The sequence below is a fragment of the Ammospiza caudacuta genome, chromosome 1 (assembly GCF_027887145.1).
Source record: "Ammospiza caudacuta isolate bAmmCau1 chromosome 1, bAmmCau1.pri, whole genome shotgun sequence".
In the NCBI taxonomy this organism is placed as follows: domain Eukaryota; kingdom Metazoa; phylum Chordata; class Aves; order Passeriformes; family Passerellidae; genus Ammospiza; species Ammospiza caudacuta.
The window spans coordinates 142,000,529-142,019,109 of record NC_080593.1 but is presented as its reverse complement, the minus strand read 5'-3'; the positions used below and the strand labels follow the sequence as shown (position 1 = coordinate 142,019,109).

The 18,581-nt window shown below is 42.0% G+C and overlaps 1 protein-coding gene across 1 annotated transcript in view; it reads left to right on the top strand.

Annotated features, from left to right (window-relative positions):
* The window catches only part of SNTB1 (syntrophin beta 1), a 113,015-nt gene that overhangs the window by 66,685 nt on the left and 27,749 nt on the right, over positions 1–18,581 (top strand). Inside the window, exon 3 of the mRNA XM_058807822.1 lies at positions 4,380–4,587. Coding sequence (XP_058663805.1) covers positions 4,380–4,587 — 208 coding nt within the window. The remainder of the gene's footprint in view (positions 1–4,379; positions 4,588–18,581) is intronic.

Sequence of the window (18,581 nt, the reverse complement as noted above, 5' to 3'; positions counted from 1 at the left end):
GAGAAGTGCAGAGTGAACAGTTTGGCCTTTGATTCATCTTTAAGTTTGCAAAGTCAGTGACAGACTGTTTTGTTCCTCTCTGTGCCAGTGCAAAATCAAAGTAGTGTGATGGACTTGAATAACTCTGGCTCCAGCTTATCATTAACTTCAAGGGATTTACTCCACACTTTAATCAGTTACTGAGTACATAATCTGACCCAGGAAGAGTCATGAAGTGTAACTCAGTGCCTGATTTGGTCCTGAGCCAGTGCTGGTGGCAGAAGTACTTTCAAGAGTTTTGATAAAAGGTATTTCTTAGATAATGAACACTCCTACAGAAAGAAGCTTTATCAAAAGTGGAATGAGTATGGTCTACCAAACATTTGCTTTCAACTCCTTCTGATCCTCTGTGAAGTAGAAAATCTGATGAGGAGAGGAAGGGAGTTTTCCTCTTACGTGCCAGGCTGCAGCATTTGGAAGCACTGGGTTTTGTGTCACCCCCGTGTTCTGCGGGTGGAGAAGGGGATGCTGGAAACACTCCTCAGCTCACTGAGGGTCTTTGAGAAGGAGAGAGAAAATTACTCTTTTATTATAAGGTTTGCCAAATGATCTCTGAGAAAATGTGATATCATTCATATGCATTGCCAAGCTGGAGAGATGCCGCGCATCTTGGCAGGCATCTAGAGCTAACATATAATTCCTTTGGGTTGGTATGGGCTTTATCAGAAACAGCTCCATATGCAGTATTTACATAACTGTGGTGGAGTGTGAGAATAAACACAGCTGTGGCATTGCCCTAAATATTTCATTTCAGTGGGGAATTAAGGGAACTTTATCACTGAACTGCAGATAAACAGAAGTCAGTAAGAGGTGGTCAGTTTAGCCAAGGAACAAATCAAAACTATAATGGCTAGACTGCTGGAAGCATTTAAGTGCCTTAGTCTTGGAGTTTACTAAGGTCACTGGTATTTTCTTCTTTTCAGAAAGTATGGAAATGCCATCAGTCAGCTGCTGTACAGAAAGCATCATCCATTTGGACTGGTGAATCAAAGCAGCGTGGGCTGAAAGGCAGAAAAGGAAAGAGTTTATAGGGATGCAGCACTTTCAGCATCTGATTGCAGTCAGAGCCCATGGGCTTCTGGGAAGATTGGAAGTTTATTTTATTATCTCCATCCCAGTTGACTGTGGAGACAGGAGTCCTGGGTTTTTGGTGGAAATCTGCAAGCTTGATTTCCTAAGGTTTTCTAGTCTAGATCTTACAGCAGTCACCAGTAGCAGAATTGAGGCAGTTGAGGATTTAGACTTTGGGGTGTGTAAGTAAAAGTTGGCCTGTGTAGCAGCTTGCTGAGGAATGATGCCTGCAGATGTATTTCTGGGAGTGGAAAAGTGCTGTGGGTAAATAATAATTTAAGAATAATTTTCAGCATGGTCAAAGCAGCATCCTGTATTGAACTGAGTTTTGAGAAGTGTCAGTAGTATTGTCCAGTCATCTTGTTACTCAGCTCATGGAACAAGGAAGACTTTCTGCAACTGTGGTGCATCAGCATCACACTTTGGTGACTTTGGACAAGCATTCCCAAACTAGCTCCATTACCAGTCACTGAGGGATGAGTATTTTTGCAAGCATGGCTCAGTATGTGTGTATGCATATGTATACCAGAATTTAGACTTTGGTATCACATTTGAATATGTAGATATTAGAAAGAATATGCATGGTTTAGAACCCCTTATACACAACTGTTGACAACTGTCTAAATGTTCATTATTTTAGGGGATAGAACTCTTGTAGAAATACTTAAATAGTCCCATCAAGGCAAATGCACTTTAATGAAGGCCAGAGTACTAAAATACCTGCTTGTATGTTAATCCACTTGTTTGAAGGAAGAATTTACAAACTAGAGGTAAATAGGTTGCCATTTGCAAGCTCTTTCAGCTCTCAATAATTTATTTTTAAGTCAAAACCTGCTACAACTCTAATTTATAAAGAAATCACACAAATTTTCTGCTGTTCCTTTGCAGCAGAAAAGCAGCACTTTCTTCTGAGCCTTCAGAGTCTGTGTTGAGCACTTTGTTTACTGCATGATGTGTAGCGAGTTTGTAGGTGGAAGTCCCCTGTAGAAACCACAGGCTTTGTAAAGAGCATTGTTTCACACAATCTGTATGGTGTGTTAACATTTTTCAAATGCAGCGCAGTACTGCTATGTTGTCCAAATAATTTATGTTTTTAAAAGACATATTAAAATGGGAGACAGAGGACTGAAAATCGTAATTGCTGCTCCTGGCCTGTTCCCTGCCTTGTCTGGGTTCTTCACTTTTCCTTTTTTTTGTTGTTGAAATGAGGATGCTGTCACTGACCTCATTTGTGAAATACTGTAAGATCTCCTGCCAAAAACTGTTCTGTAAGTAATAAGCAACATTTCACTGATTACCACAATGTATTTTGAAAGTCCAAGCCTGTCTAGCTTGTTTTTGGTGGTGGCTGCCTACAAGAACGCACTCCAGCTGCAGTTCAGAGTCACAGTGGGACTCAGCAGTGGGAGAGCTGTATTTGTGATGGAAAGACAGACTGGAGTATGGTGGCTGTGCATGATTGTAATGATCTGTGGACACAAATGGCTAAATCCTAACCATGAAGGAGATGGCTGTTTCTAGCAGTTCAGAAAAAATGGGAGTGTGATTTGGAAAATGCCTGTCTATAAATACAGTTTTCTAGTTCACAAGACTGCCATCATGTATCAAGGAATTTTACTTTGGTACTTGAAAGTGAAAATTTGGTGCATCCTGGGGTGGCTAAATAAGAACATTAATTTTCAGATAGTGCTGAACTGCAGCAGCTTTACTGAGGAAACATGCATTACTGTGTTGGCTCAGTGCTTCCTGAAAAATCAAGCCACTTCTTAAGCTATCCAGTGATTTAGGACCCTGAACAGTTCAGCTGCTGAGTTTGGAAAATCATGACCTTTTCTATATTTAGAACAGTGTCTACGTGGAAACCTCCCCTTCTCAAAATGGACAGGCATGAAACCAGGGATCCTTCCTCTCTGAGCCCCAGAGAGCTGTGCAGATCCAGTCACCCTCTGTTCTGGATTCTGCTCTGGTTTAACCAAATAATTAAAACCTCTTAATTGTTAGTTAAGCTCCTGATTGCTGGATTTTGTAATTGCACAACAAATATTTGCATTACAGTCTGTTTTGAACTTCAACCTGAATAAATTCCACTGAACTAATTAATTTTCTGCTGCAGAAAGGAGTCATTGTCTGTCCCAGAGCCTGGGCAGGCATACACAGGGCAGAAGTACATGCTTAGGCTCAGATCCCAGGTTGAATTTGGGAGGGTAGCATTTGGGGCTGCCACTGTACTTTTATAATAAAAAAGCACAAATGTGATACAGAGTTGAGTGATGGGCAGTGACCAGGGCTTTGTTTTATAGTTGCTACATAAAGATAAAACAGGCTATTACTTTGTGGGTTATTTACCAGGTGTTCAAGTAAAATGGCCACAAAGCTATAAAGAGCACACAAAGCCCCATTAATAACTAATAACTTCACTAAGAACAGAGCTGAAATAGCTGCAGCTGCCTGTCAAAGCACTTTTGTTGTTGTTGTTAGCAAAGGTGTTGGCACGGGTCCCATTACCACAATGAACAGGATTCATTTTCCTGAAAACTGTGTTCAGTTGTAATTTTCAAACCGCAGTGGAAACCACAGGATAGTCCAGTAGGAATGTTTTCTTTGAAACAGAACTCATTTCCTTCTACAGGAGTTTGAAAATCTGTGAAAGGTGCCTGCCAGCAGCAATCATATGATTGTTGTTAGCACTTTCTTGTAGCCACTGTTAGCAGGCTCTAAATGGAGCACTGAGGATGCTGGTAGATCCTGGAGAAAGCCAGTTGTGCCAGGCCTGTGTTAATGTCTACTGGTATCACTGAAACCACAGAGCAATCCTAGGAAAATCCCTCTGTTTGGGATGGGGATGATTTTCATTTATCTCTGCATGGATAAAATAAACATACTGTAAAACTCTGGTTGTGCCATGATAACCAGCTAAGGAAAGCAGCAGCTTATCCCTGGCTTCTCCACAGTCACCTTCCATGCAGTCTGTGGTTCTGGGCAGTGTCCGTGTCAGTGAAATTATATTCTAAACTCTATGGATATGCTGTATGAGGGGTTGCATCAGCACTGGCAAATCCCATTCTCAAGGATGTTATCATAATGCCAGTAGAGACCTGGCTTCAGTTAAGATGAACCTACTCTGTTCAGGTGTTTTAAAGGTAAGTTTTTAGTGCTAGGTCTCAATATTAGTATCCAATTTAACTCATTGCATTCACTAAATGAGGTAATAAATGTAGCTGTCTATTAGTATATGAATGAACATAATGTTTTTCCCCCCATTTTTCTAGAATTATTGAAGTTCATTCACCTGATGCCAAGCACACCGTGGTGCTCAGGAGTAAGGATTCAGCCACAGCCCAGGCCTGGTTCAATGCCATCCACTCCAGTGTCAATGAGCTCATCCCCAGGGTGATTGCAGAGGTCAGAGACCAGCTGGGTAAAACAGGGATTGCTGGAAGTCGAGAGATTAGGCATCTAGGCTGGCTTGCAGAAAAGGTAATGGAAACACTCTTATTTTCATTTCTAAGCTCTCTATATCTTATTCTCTGTTCCTGAATTCAGCCTTGTCTGGAAGTAGAGAGACTAAATGAGATTCTGGGGTTTGATTTACCTTTCCTTGAAGACCTTTCTTTTCTTAACGTGCCAATTTTTGTGCTTTAAAAAATCAAGCAGAAAACTGTTATGTCCCCAGAAGTCTTTGCTTCTACATGCCAATTAACAAAGACTTTCCTGGGAGATCAAAAAGTCTCATATCAAATTCAAGGATGGGACATGAGTCACAAAAAATGACACCAGCCCTTGAGTTCACCTGCTTTTACAGCTCCCATCATGTATATGAGTTGTCACTTTTGACTCCCAGCTTGGGAAGTACTTACTTGGTCCATGGATCACCCCTCTGCTGTGCCTGGCCTCTGGAGCTGGGCATGATCTGGAGCTTCCCATAAAGGCTGGGAGATTGTTGAATTGTAAGCCTGCATTTGAGCTGAGCATCCTATCAGCCTGGGCTTGCAATTGCAACTCTTGCCCATCTTTCAAAGTTTGAGTCTTAAAATGTTTCATGCCCAGAGAAAAGCTGGTGTTCTGTTCGAGAGTAGTTTGGGATCTGCTGACCTGTGGAGAGACAACCCATGAAAGCACAGGGGTGGTATCAGCATTAGATTATCTGATTTTAAATCAGTAGTCTCAGAATTCGTTTTAGGCATTGATAACTGGTGAGTGTGGATTTGCTATGGTAGCAGTGTTAGAACTGTGCCTAGAAACAATTCCCATCCATCTGCTGCCTGGGCAGCCATTCAGAGCATGTCTGCCCCTCCAGCTGGGGGTGTGGAAAGATGGTCACTGTGTGCTCACTGCCCTTTCCACCTGTGCATCCAGCACAGACGTGCAAAACTGACTGTAACTGCCCTGAAAAAAATACTGTATGTTTGATCTCTTTTTGGGATTTTGTAGATGAAAATATGGAATCCACAGGCACAGGTGCTGTATTTCTATCTAGTGCCCTTTAAAAAGGCATGCTATTAATTTTTAGCAAAACACGGGTCACTCTGCACCACTTGCAGTGACACAAAGATTGCCAAGCCTTTCAGGCAGATTTTGTAGCTTTTCCTGTCCCTCCCTCCAAGCTCACTGAGTGGGGACAACAGCAAAACTCTTTTGCTTAGTGCTGTAGAAAATGTAAAAGTTTGGGGGAATAATTTGGGATTAAAACACCAAAGGATTGGTAAGTAAATTTTAGCAGTATTAAACTGTACAGCCATGGGATCTTTAATTTTGTTTTCCTTTTTGTATTTCTTACTTATAAAAAGCTGAACATAAGGGGCTTTTCCTGTTGCAAAATGCTTTCCTCTGAAAGGGTGACTGTTCTTGTTCTGTAGTAGGTCATAGAGATCTTGTAAGTATAATATCCACAGATCATCTTAAGTGGACACATGGCTCCTGGTTTATGAATTTCCTCTTCTTACAATTAATACACAATATCCCAATCAAATGCTTCTCTCTTCTCTCTTTCCTTTTTTCTTTTCTTTTTTTTTTTTTTTTCTTCTTTTCTCTTTCCCCTTATGGGCTGAAATCTTATTTTGTATTACTCAATATGGACCATTTTGAGGTCTTTCTAAATTTAGTGGTAGAACTTGTTTTGCCTTTGTTAGGGTTATGCTTGGCTCTGTGCGTGTTCCAGTGTATTTATGGTGGCTGTTACCAAAAGTTAGCCTTGAGAGATTTGCAGTGACATTGTTACTGAAAAGGCAACTTGCTTTTTTCACTAAAAAAAGAACTGTGCAGTGGTAACAGAGTGATGTCAAAAGTTCCTACCTTTCTCTCATGTTGGAGACCTGTTGAAAAGTAGAGAAAATCCCTACATGTGGCAAAATGTGATGTGAAATCCTCTTTATTCTTTCTGGACTGTGGGCTGTACAGCCTGGATGAGAGAGATAACTGCATATACTGTGTATATGCCAGCTGTTTGTGCATTGTTTCAGAGGAGGTGGTCAAGGCAGCTGAGGGACACACAGACCAGAGATGCTCCTTGTGAAAAAACTTGGGTTTGTTAGTGGGAAGAGATTGAACCCTGCAGTGATTTGAGGAAGTCCCTGTGAATACCAGTGTGGTTCTTTGACTCTGCCTGGATGCCAGGTGCCCACCAAAGCTGCTGTATCACTCCCCCTCTTCAGCTGGACTGGAGAGAGAAAACAAAAGGCTTGTGACTTGAGATAAGGGTAGGGAAATATAATTCACCAAATACCATCATGGACTAAACAGACTCAACTTGGGGAAAAATTAATTGAATTTATAACCAAACAACCAGAGTAAGGTAATAAGAAAATAAAACCAAATCTTAAAAAACCCTTTCCCCTGCCCCTCCCTTCTTCCCTTGTGGTTTTCTCTACCTTTCTCCCCTCCCTGTGGCACAAGTGGACCAGAATGGGGCTGTGTCAGTTCATCACATCTTGTCGCTGCTGCTCCTTCCTCCTCAGGGGAGGACTCCTCACTCTGCCCCCCTGCTCCAGGGTGGGGTCCCTCCCACAGGAGAGGAGCCAGTCCTCCAGGAGCTTCTCCAACAGGAGTCCTTCCCACGGGAGCAGTTCCTCACAAGCTGCTCCATGGGGGTCCCCAGCAGCATCACAGGTCCTGCCTGCTCCAGGGGGGGCTCCTCTCTCCACAGGGCCACCAGTCCAGCATGGGCTTCCCACAGGGTCACAAAAGCATCTTAGACTGTAACTTTGGAGACAGCTTTTATTATGTTACTTACATAGAAAATCCTTAAAGTGAATTCTCAGCAAATTGGGAAGACTGTGAGCTGAATTCCTCTGCTTGTTTGGGGAATGCAAAATGTAATCCCATGGAAATTTCACTGTAATTTGCTGTGATTACTCTGAGCTTCAATTAAGCTATTTCCTGGTTTGATATTTTTTATATGACTCTGCTCTAAACTTAGCTCTAAACTTCAACTTACATGACATTACAAAAATAGATTCATTAGGGGAGCCTCCCTCAGGTGGGTAACATTAAAATAAATAGTAGGTTGTCTAAGATATTAAGCCATTGCATGCTAACAGGATTCTACCACCTTAACTGAACTTCCCTGTGAGGAAAGCACTAAACTTGTGAGTTTCAACCTGAAACTTCCATTTTGCAGTTCCACCTTCAGGTTCCTGGTGGGCAGTGAGGGTCTGTCTGCTAGGAAATAGAGAGCTTGCATCACTTTAAGAAAGCAAATGTTCTCTGTGGCCTTCTTACAGGCAAGGAGAAAAACAGCCAGAAGCAATCATTAGAGATGCCATCTTCCCTCTGTTATTGAGGAAGTAGCCTTGTCCTGACCTTGGCCTTATGAGGAAGGTTTCTAAAGCTGACCAAGGATTAGGGAGTTGTATTAGTCACCAGTGTCTAAAACTTCTCTGTAACTAAGAGAAATACCAAGCACTGGTTTGTGATGAGGTGTGTGCACTCCTCATCACTTTGTGTTTCCTGTATTTGTCTTTTCCCTTCAGCAAGACCTGTGCATTTAACAGCCATGCAAAGCATGAGGGAATAGTTACATGTGGGTATTAATCTTTCCAGGTCTTGTCTTTTAATAATGTTCCCTGTAAAGATACTTTTAGCAACCAAATAAAAAAAAGAAGTTAGTAATGTCATCTATATTGAGGAGCTTTTCCAAATTTGTATTGTTTCCGCTCCTCCAGAAACACTTTCAATCCTTGTAAAAATGTCTTCCCCACCTTTTCTCCCCCCGCTCTTTTTAATACTTCTGCACATCCCATGACTTACAGAGGAGCTGAAACAGGCATGGTTGCTCTTCTCCTTACATTTACCCATCCACCGAGTTTCTTCATGAGGAGCAAATTCTGCTCTGAACTGAGGAGCTGAAACACTGAGGAAATGGTGGTTTATTTTATCAGTCTGTAACATTTGCTGCAATAGAAAAAAAATATTGCTGGCAGAAGCTTTATCTAATTTTTTTTCTTCTTCAGTGCAAACACAAAAGGTGTTCTGGCAAAAGGGGTTTTGTGAAGGTAGCTTTTGCCAATTCAGCAGTCAGCCACACAAGCAAAAGCATGACTGGCTTCAGGGGCAGCTGGAACTGCAGCCAGGCGCCAGCATCAAGCTGGGTCAGTTAAGAAAAACCCAAAACTAAATAAAACCCTGAGCTGTGCATCTCTCTCTGTCCTCACTGTGCCAGTGGTGCTTTTCATGTAGGCTTGGAAGAGAGAAAAAGCACTTCTGCAGCCAGAGACTGTTCTCCTTTCCAGATGTCAAATGTCTTACAGGCAGTGGACTTCTTAAAATTATCTGAAAGCTCCTTTGAGAAACCTAAAAATAGGAATTCCTGCAAGTTGCCTTTTAGAATGTTAATTTTTGAAGCTGCAGAAAAAGTGACCTTATGGGCTTTTCTCACCAGATCTTAACCCCAGCACTTGGTTCCTGTTCATGTTGCTCTGCCTGTGCAGGGTGAGAGTGTTGCTGCTTCCCCAAATCTTGTGTGGGTTTCAGAGGGGAGAAAAGACCTGAGGGGAAATAACCAAAGCATGGTGAACCAGAGTTGTTTTTCAGTTCCTGACACTATCTCTGAAATGAAAAGTGTGTTAATATATTACAGGCTGTTCAGTCTCCTCAAACCTTAGATAACCATATCATTGTGTTAGTGCTGGAGTGCAAGGCTTGTCACAGCAGAGTGATCTTCAGTATCGAGCTGTATATTGCAGTATTACATTTATCTCCCTGCTCTCACTCTAATTCACAGGAGCTAGTGATAACAGGAAAATTGTGAGACATGCAAGCTGTCCAAACAAGATTTAGGCAGATGACGTGAGTGTGTATTTGAGGTTATTTTTCTTCCCCAGTATGAAATGAAAATGTTACCATTTCCTTAGGAAGCATGTTCACAGGTTAGCAAAATAAGTAGACAGCAACAGAGCCATATTGTTGTTCTCATCACAGACAAACGGTTTTCAAAGAAATGGAGATCTTTAGTTAAAAAAATTTATATGATTTCCAAATTGTAAAAGTGAGGTTAGGATGTCTTTGCATGAGAAATCCACCAGCCCACCACAAAGTTAAAACATTTTGCCATTATTTAACATGTGTTCAATGTTATCTGATTTTACTCATTTGTAACCAACTTTTAACCACCTTCCTATGAAGCACAGCATCTGCTAGGCAGCATTTTAAAAAATGTGGCGTGGCTGTGTCTGTGGTTGCAGCTGCCACTGTTCCCCTTAGCACTCCCAGCTCTTCCATCATGGTGGTGGCAGTTCTCGTAGAAAAGTCATTACTTTTGGAGGGACACCATTAATTTTCTGCAGGCTTTGTGACAGAGGCAAATCCCAGTGCAAGACCAGTAATGAGAACCTGTGGCAAGGAAGAGGGGATTGGGAAGCTGCTGCTTCATTAGGCAGTGTGTCCCTGTTTCTCTGGGGTGGCTGCCTCATCGGGCTGCACAGTCTGAACCAGCAGCATTTTCAGAAATAAAATCCAGGTTCTACTAATTCCCCAGGTCTCTCTTCTGTGCCTGGAAAGTACCTGTGCAAGTTTAGGCTGAGCCTACAGCAAGCTTTGGGTTGTATTGTGTGTTAACTCAGTACAAATAAATATGTTATTTAATCAGATAAATTGAAAAATGGTTGTTTGCTAAAAATACTGTTACTATTACTGAAATGCCTAACTTGGAAGGGATTTACAGACAAGTTTGGAAATACTACCCTCCTATAATATACAGGAAGAAGAGCAAGGCAGCTTGGTCCTGCTCTCCTGTTTTTTGTGGTTAAGGAAGGATGCAATTTCTAGTATCGATAATATATATCTGGTCATAATCTTAAAATTGACCTGACCTTTTAGAGATTACACATACCTCAAATGGAAAACCTTCTCTGTGTCCTAAATTAGAAATTGCACTTTTAAGTACCAGCTAATGACTCGCTGAGGAACACTTATATCCAAATGAAGAATTCTGGTTTTGCCCTGTGTCACTTAACCTTGCAGCTTATTAATTCCGGAACTTATTGTTATTTGTTTGCTTTGTAAAACAGCAGAACAGAGTTCTTAATTACATTAACAGTCTTCATTATCTGGGGTAACGATCAGCCTGTTCTTAGGAAAGACGTAAACCTGAAATAGCATGAAGAGTAATTTCCTCTCCAAGCTTCAGTGAGGTTCCTCCACAGGCCATTTTTACCAGCAGTGCCTTCGTTCTCTCCTTGATTTCAGTGCATTCAGTAAAAGGCTGTAGTAAGGAAAACTCAGGCTGAAAACAGCCTTTTTATTCACTGTGCTGTTTTAAAGGCTTTGCCTTTATCTATAACACCCATGTTATTTCTTCCCAGATGAGCAAATAATAAAATTAAGTGAAGTGCTTATTGCAAGGGGACTGGAAAGAAGAATAGGTATAAGCAAATAATGAAAAATTATAGGAATATGTTGCTAAACGCATGAAGGATCTGAAATCAAAAGTCTGTATTTCTGCAGTACAGTTGGTTGTTGTAGTGAAGGAAAACCCCTCAGATAATTACAGAGCACAGTTAAATAGTGAATGAGCACTGTTGTTCCTGTGGTAGCCTTCAGGTACTAAATTATTCTTGCAGAAGTTGAGCTGCAGTGTGAACTGGGCCCTGCATATCCCCTTGCCCTTCCCATGAGGGCTGGATTAGTTCTGCTCAGATCCCAGCAGAGGTAATCACATCCTTCCTGCTCTCCCTCTGCCTCAGCCTTGATCTGACTGTCCTTGCAGATGAGAGCTTTCTCCAAAAAATACAGCATATGTCTATCAGTGTTCCAGGAATGATGAGAAAGTTCCTTTTTATAATCATTCCTCTCCACAGAGTTTAATTAACTTCTCCCTCCCTGCATCAGGAAGAATTCTGAGCCCGAGGTGTGGCTGCTGCTCTGTCAGCTCTGCCTGCACAGGCAGGGGACAGCAGCCCCAGGCAGGACCCACACGGCTCTGCTGGGACAGAGAGCTCTGCACATCTCTGCTCAGCAAACCAGGTGGGGCTTGGCAGGGGAAATGCTGGGCTCTAGCTTGAAAGGAGGGAGAGGATGGAAAAGGAAATATGGGGGGTTCAGTGCCTGCCTGTGGTGTGGGAGCTGTTTCTCTTGGATTCTCCAACAGAACAGGGTGGTAGCTGTGGTACCATGTCCTAGTGTGGTCTGGAGCACATCCTGATGTGGTTCTGAGCACTGGCTTCTTTGCACAGTGTGTCTGCCACGGCATGAATACTTAACTCTTTGTTCTAGATAACCCAAACTGAAACTGCTGTTTGGCTAGGTTGGGTTTTGCTAGACAAGGAGCTCTAGATTTTGGTGGTTGAGGTATTTTCTTCCTAAATTTTGCTAAATTTTCAGGTTATTGGGCCTTTTCATCTTTTGCCTTCGCAGTTGCTGTTGATCTGTCCAAAAGTGTCCAGCTCCCCTTGTGCAGGTGCTGGGTCATGTTACCTTTTGGGGCTGTACAGGTTTGAAAGTCTCTGTTTGAACATATTTGCAGTACAGTTCATTTGAAAAAAAAAACCAAAAAACCAGCAAAGATACGGGTGTGATGTGAAGGAAGACTTGATCCCCTTTATTCAGAAGCTGGGGAAAAGGTTCCTTTTTTCTCTCAGCCTGTGACAGAAAATATTGCAAGAAAGATAGTGAAGGAATTGGAGGCAGTGATGCTCTTTGGTATTCAAATGTGATTTAAATGCAACATGAACCTCCTTTACAAAACACATTGCATAGGGAGCAGAGACCTCTTCTGAACCCATATCCAGCCCTGCTGTCAGTGGGGAGTGGAGGGTGGTCCTCTTAATTAAGTGCTTAAGTGCCAAAACAACTGATCTGCTTCTGCCCCAGTGTGTTTCTGCCTCCTCTCACTGGTGCACATTGGAGTGGCGTGCAGGTTGGAGCAGGGTGCCAGCAGTGGTGGGTTAGGAAAGGGGAGAGCCTGTTCTTGCCCAGCTGTAGGATGCAGGGTGGGAGAAACCAGAGCAGCACAATGGTTGAGGAAGGCATGGAGCCCATCCTGGGCATTTGGAGATGCTGTGGAGTGGTTATTCAGGGTGAGGAAGCTGCCGTTAGGGCAATAGTTTGGGGCAAACTCAGCTGAAACAGAGCAAGGCAAAGGCATCTGAGCAATAGGAAAGCCCTGAGCACTGACCCCACTGACCCCACTGACTGCAGCCTGAGCAGCGCTGGGGACACCCTTCAGCCCCTGGATGCCACTTCACTGCCAGGGGACAGGCAGACATGCTTACATCCCCGGGCTGGGCCCCCCTGAGCACACAGCCCTGCAGTGTGGGGGTGCTGGCAAACACTGTTTTGCAAGAGCTGTGCCCTTGCACTCTGTCTGTTTGCTCATTTCTCTGCATTTTTCTGCTTACAGGCTGTGTGTTAGGAGCATAAAAAGAAAGGGATTGTCTGTCTTAGAGAATCCTGGATTTCTCAGGCATTAAGTTCCCATCAAGCTGCATTTTCTCTGTTCAATGTTACCTGATTCTCATTTGCTGGTTTTGTCTCCTGAAGTTAAAAATCACCTTCAGGGGAATGGAGGGGCCCATTGGGGGAGTGTTGACCTTCAGGCTTTGCCCAGTGTGAATTCCTCTCACCCCAGTCATCGTTTCTTTGGGGTTTTTTTCTACCATAACAATACTCCTATTTCAGCATTTTGATTAATGACATGAATAAATAGCTCAGAAAGCAGCAGAACTGGCCATAAAAAAGCCTCTTTGCTTTGCAGCCCTTCTTCTCCCCCCAGGCCCCCTCAGCTGATCCCCAGAGAAAACTTCTGGCAAAAGTAGAGCTATTCTTAGTAAAAATACCCTAATTTAGAGGGAAACATTTGGATTTTTTCCTCTCTTTTTGCATGTTATTGCCCCACCACACTGACCCACTCAGCTTGCAGTCAGAGCAGCCCTATCTCCCCCCACAAGTGCTTTTAGGACAGGTGAGCTGGTTAATGTTGCAGGGCTGCTGTGGAAGAGCAGAGTGGCACTGCTGATACAAGCAGGAGCCATGTATGCCTTGAAAGCTGCTTTGCCAAACTACTGTTAACAGAGAGAAATTAACAGATTTTCCAACTATATCTTGAGGAGAAGTTGTGTTCTCTGTTGGAAAGAGGGATTGACCTTTAGAAGTATTAAGAGAGTTTTGGTAGAAGGAGTGAAGCAGGAAAAGTTACATGCATTACAATTTTTGGTGTGGCAAGACATTAACTCAGTGCCTACTCTACAAATCCAGTTCAATTTTAATGCTCAACCTCTGGTTATGTAACAAATTCCTAAGACTGTTAATGCCAGCCTTTTACCTTATTATCAAATCCTGTAAAAATAAAATTATACTTCATAATACCATGAGGACCCTTACAAAAATGCGCCATTAGACAATTATATTGCAACACAGCAACTCTGTAGACTGCAGGGAAATATTTCTCATGCAGTCTAGTTGTTGTATCAATAATATTTTCAACACCCTTTATTACTGAGGAAGAAAGAACGTCCTGATACCATATGTAAAATAGCATATTTTGAAGTTCTGATTTCAGGGATTGACTGTGGCAAAAGTGCTTGAGTATTGGTGAAATCCTTGTAAGAAGTGTACTTGAAACAAAGCCACAATTGAAAAGGTTTCATGTATCATTCCTCTTCTCTCTCCCACTCTTAAATTAATGATTGTTTTATTTTAGTTATTTTAAGATGGGAAATGTTATGACAACGGAGTTTTAACATTAAAAAAATATTGGTGTTAAAAAAAAATCCTTTTATTCCCTTTACTCCAGATTCTTCACTTCCAAAGATTTATTTCTGCCTGCAGAATTACCCTCTCTTCTTAAGTGGACAGTAATTGATAGTGCACATCACGATAATTAGTCTAACGAGTCTCCTAAACCCCAAGCCCCACAGCTATCTTTAAGCTCCACATTGTCTTTACTGTAATGTAAATAAAAGCTTTAGTAAAAGACTGAAGAGAAATTTGATATTGAGGGAGCCTTGTCCTCTCCAAGGGGTTTCCTCTACTCATTTTTAATGAGGCCCATATTAGTTGTCATTTGTACCTTCCCTGATGAATAGTTTGGAAGAAAAGCTTTCTCCGTGCACAGCGAAATTTGTGCCAAGTTGCTGACCTTTGCTTTTGGTGAGACCTCATTTGAGTCTGAGTCTCAAGCCCAAACATATTGTTGGATCAATCACGTTGATTTTTGGCTCAGATAGTGATGCAGGGCTAATGAGTTGTGCTGTGTACACATTAACCTCAGACCCGGAGCGCCGGCGGCGGCCTCGGAGCAGAACGCGCCGGGGCTGCAGGAGAGACATTCCATGCTGGCATCTTAATAGAGGGAGACAGGAACAACAGTAGGGCAGTATCACAGGTTCACTGCTTGTGGGATGTAGGATTTAATCAAAGCTGGAAAAACAAACTGCCTTCTGTTCTGTTTGGGGGAAAAAAAATCACCTCAGTACCATAAAGGTGCTTTATGAAGTGTGAAATAGAGAGGAAAGCCTGAATGTTTAAACAGTAAGACAATGATTCTACTACCAAAAGGGAATCTGCTTCAGGGAACAGCCTTTGAATAACATTAGATTTAACCTTGTCAGATTTTGCCATCCAATGATTACAATGGCATTGCAAGGAATTTGGGAGCATTCAGGTATATTTTTTTTATTAGTAGATACCTTATTTAGCAATACTTAGCAAATTTCTTCTTTATTCATAAGTAAAATTCTTAAGACCGATTGTTGAATTACTGCAAACAGCTAGCATCCCTTGTGTTTCTGGAAGGTGTTTCTGGTCATTTCCAAAAGCAACACTTCCCTCAAAGAACAAGATCTTGACCTCATTTTACAACTATAAATCTAGGGAGAGACAGTATTTCACGAATTATCTTTATGGAGAGATAGACAAAAATCCCAACATGCACAATATCCTTGTACTGACTGCTTTCCTCACTTGAGGGATTAGGAAGGGAAGAAAGGATTACTCAATGACTAGGACAAAAGCAACATTTTCAATTTTAATTTCAATGTAAGTTCCAAACAACCACATTTAAGGGACAGAGAAATAGAGACAGAATAAATTTGATTTCTGCAGATCACACACAGTTTTCTGTCCTCCTCTTTGTGCAATGAAAACTGATCAATAAGGCTGAAAGACCATTACTGCTTCAAATAGAAAATCCAGTGAAATCAAATGGAAAAACCCAAAGTCCGCAGAGATCCAGTCTTTGGTGTTACTTTGGAAGCAAGATAGGAAACAGCTGGAAGGGACAGGGTGAGAAGGGGGCAGAAGTATCCAAAACAGGACCTGCTAGAAGAGCAAAGCCCTCTTCAGGTGTGAGAAGCTGCCCCATTGCTGTGGCACTGCTGGGAGGGCATTCTGGCTTGTACAGTGAGCCTGTTCAATAGTCAGGGTGCAAAAAGGGCATCTGGAGCCAAAGTGCATTATGTCTAAAGGACATTTGTCTGGGGGTTTTGACCTTCTGCTCTCAGTGTAGTCACATTGAAGACAAATGGACTTGCCAAAGGTTTTCTCAGACTTTTCTGGATTCCCTGAGTTTCAGGTGTTCCTGCAGTACCAGTAGCTCTGCTGGAAGGAAGCACCTGGGTTTTAATTACTAATTACTATTAGCTGCAGTGAAGATTCCTGAAACTGTGTGAACACATTGTGTTATTCTTGGAGCTTTTTTTGTTTATACATTTCTGCTGAGCAAATGCTGCTCTGCAAACATTCATTTGTTGATCTCGTGCTGAAAATAGTTGCAGACATTGGCCAGAGTAGCTGCCAAAGTGTAGTGTGGCTATAGCTGCTTTTTTGTACTTCATGCTGGAAATGCCAGGGATGTTTATGGAAATGGCTCTAAAAGGTTCACTTTGAAGAGAGAAGCCTGCTATGGGAACAGAAGCTCACCTATTCATATGTGGAATGAAAAGCTTGTACATTATTATGAAATAAATAGTTTATGGTGTTGTCTCTGGCTTCTGTCACCCTGGGAAATTTAATACAGGGCTCTTCAGGTTGGAGAATACGTTAAAACTTCATGTTTAAACATGTACATGTATTCATTCCACATAAGAAATCCTTATTATTGCTATGTTCTTTGGATCCCTGAATCACAGAGCTACAGCATACAGTAATACTCTCTCACCTAAATTTTCAAAACCGAGGTTTAAATCTGCTTGCTCAAAACTGTAGGCATGTGTTGACAAAGCAAAGGCAACTGGAAGAAATGTAAGAAGCTGGAAGTGTTGGAATGAGTAGCAGATTGGAAAGGGGTTGCACAGCTTAAATGGGGCAGTGTGAGAACCTTTTATGTGATGTTTTTGTTTGGTTTTGTGGGTTTTGGGAAGACTAGCTATTGAGGATGAGCTGACTTGCTGTTGGATTCTTCCTTTGCTGTTGCAAGAGTTTGAAATGAGAAAGAGAGCAGCTCAGGTTCTGGGGGTTGTCGTTGTGGCTAATAAAATAATAAAATAATAATAATAATAATAATAATAATAATAATAATAATAATAATAATAATAATAATAATAATAATAATAATAATAATAATTTTAGAATGAAAGTGCCCAGGGTATAGCCAAAGCTGGAATGCCATGGTGTGAGATTGCAGCAGAAGTAGTACCAGTAGGAGCAGACCCTGCTCCAAACTCTAACTCTTGTGAGTGTGCAAGAAGAGGGAGACATGGGACAAAACATCTGGTATGTCTCTGCTGTGATTTTTGTTCCTCTGGGACATAAGCCAGATGGATGCATGCAGAAAAACAATTAGAGCTGGGGGAAAGGGAAGAGTGGGACAGCACTGGAAGAGCTTGGAAGATTATGAGCTAGGGGAGCCTGGAGGAAGGTGACAGTGGAGGGAGCAGATAATGAATAGATGAACTACAGAGAGCTCTGGGTACAGACAGGTGTACAAAATGTTGAGTGGCTTGGAAGGTATGGAAATCTTCTCTACCGGCAAGAATAAGACCAGCCTTCTCTAAACCTTTTGTAGTCACATAAGATTACCTCTTCACAGCTGCACGAAGACTTCAAAGAGAGGAATTTTAGCTCCTCTCTCTTAATTTCCTTCGGATTGGACTCAGTTTGCACTCAGCAAAGGTCATGTGCATCATCAGTTTCCGTTAGCCTGGGTACATCAAGTAAAACTTCAGTCTCTGCCCTCTTCAAATAACTTGAAACAGCTGCTTGGATATTTGCAAGTGCAAGCAGAAGGAATGGGTTGTGGTTACAGGATCACATTCAAGTGAGTGAACAGTTCTGAAAAACAGTGACAAGGAGGCAACCACTAACTGATAATGGTTACACACCTGTAGCCCTGTGTGGACCTGCAGAGTGGTTCACAGTTTTGGAAACAATAGCATTACAGGGTGTTGTGCTAAAAAATGAATTATAAGAATACCAGTCTCACAGGTAACAGAGATCTCAGACTACTTTTCTTCCAGGGAAGCAAACAGGCACCATGTTGCCTTGTGTCAGCCCCAGACATTATCAGCTTAGTGCCCAGGATTCAGCAGCAGCAGCAGCAAAGGTTATGTGCATGTGCAGATAACAGCAAATGAAGTTTGCTCCAGATCTCCTCTTTCTCTTCCCCTTCTATGACTCTGCAGATCAGCCTCACCATGCCCAGCACTGACTGTCCCTGCCTCTGATGCTGGCTGGGCTATCTGAACATGCCTTCTGCCTCAGGATGTACTTTTGAATAAATGGTACATTTAAAGGGGTACTAGTTATATGCATGAAAATGTTGTAATAGCTAGCCTGATTTCCATCTGGCATAATTTGGGAGTAAATCCATTGACGTCAGTAGAACTGAAAGGATATAAATATCATTGAAGTCAGACCCCTATATTTTTAAGGTTAAGCCTAAAAAACCCTGTAACTTACTCTCCCTCCTCCCCCCTCAAATCTTTTCTCTTTCAAGCTCTGTCACAAATTTAAATGCCTTAATTAGGATTTCGTCTGTTTCTGTCCAGTTAAATCAAGGATCTGTCAGTAAAGAATTTTAGGAGATGCAGAGGTGAAGCTCT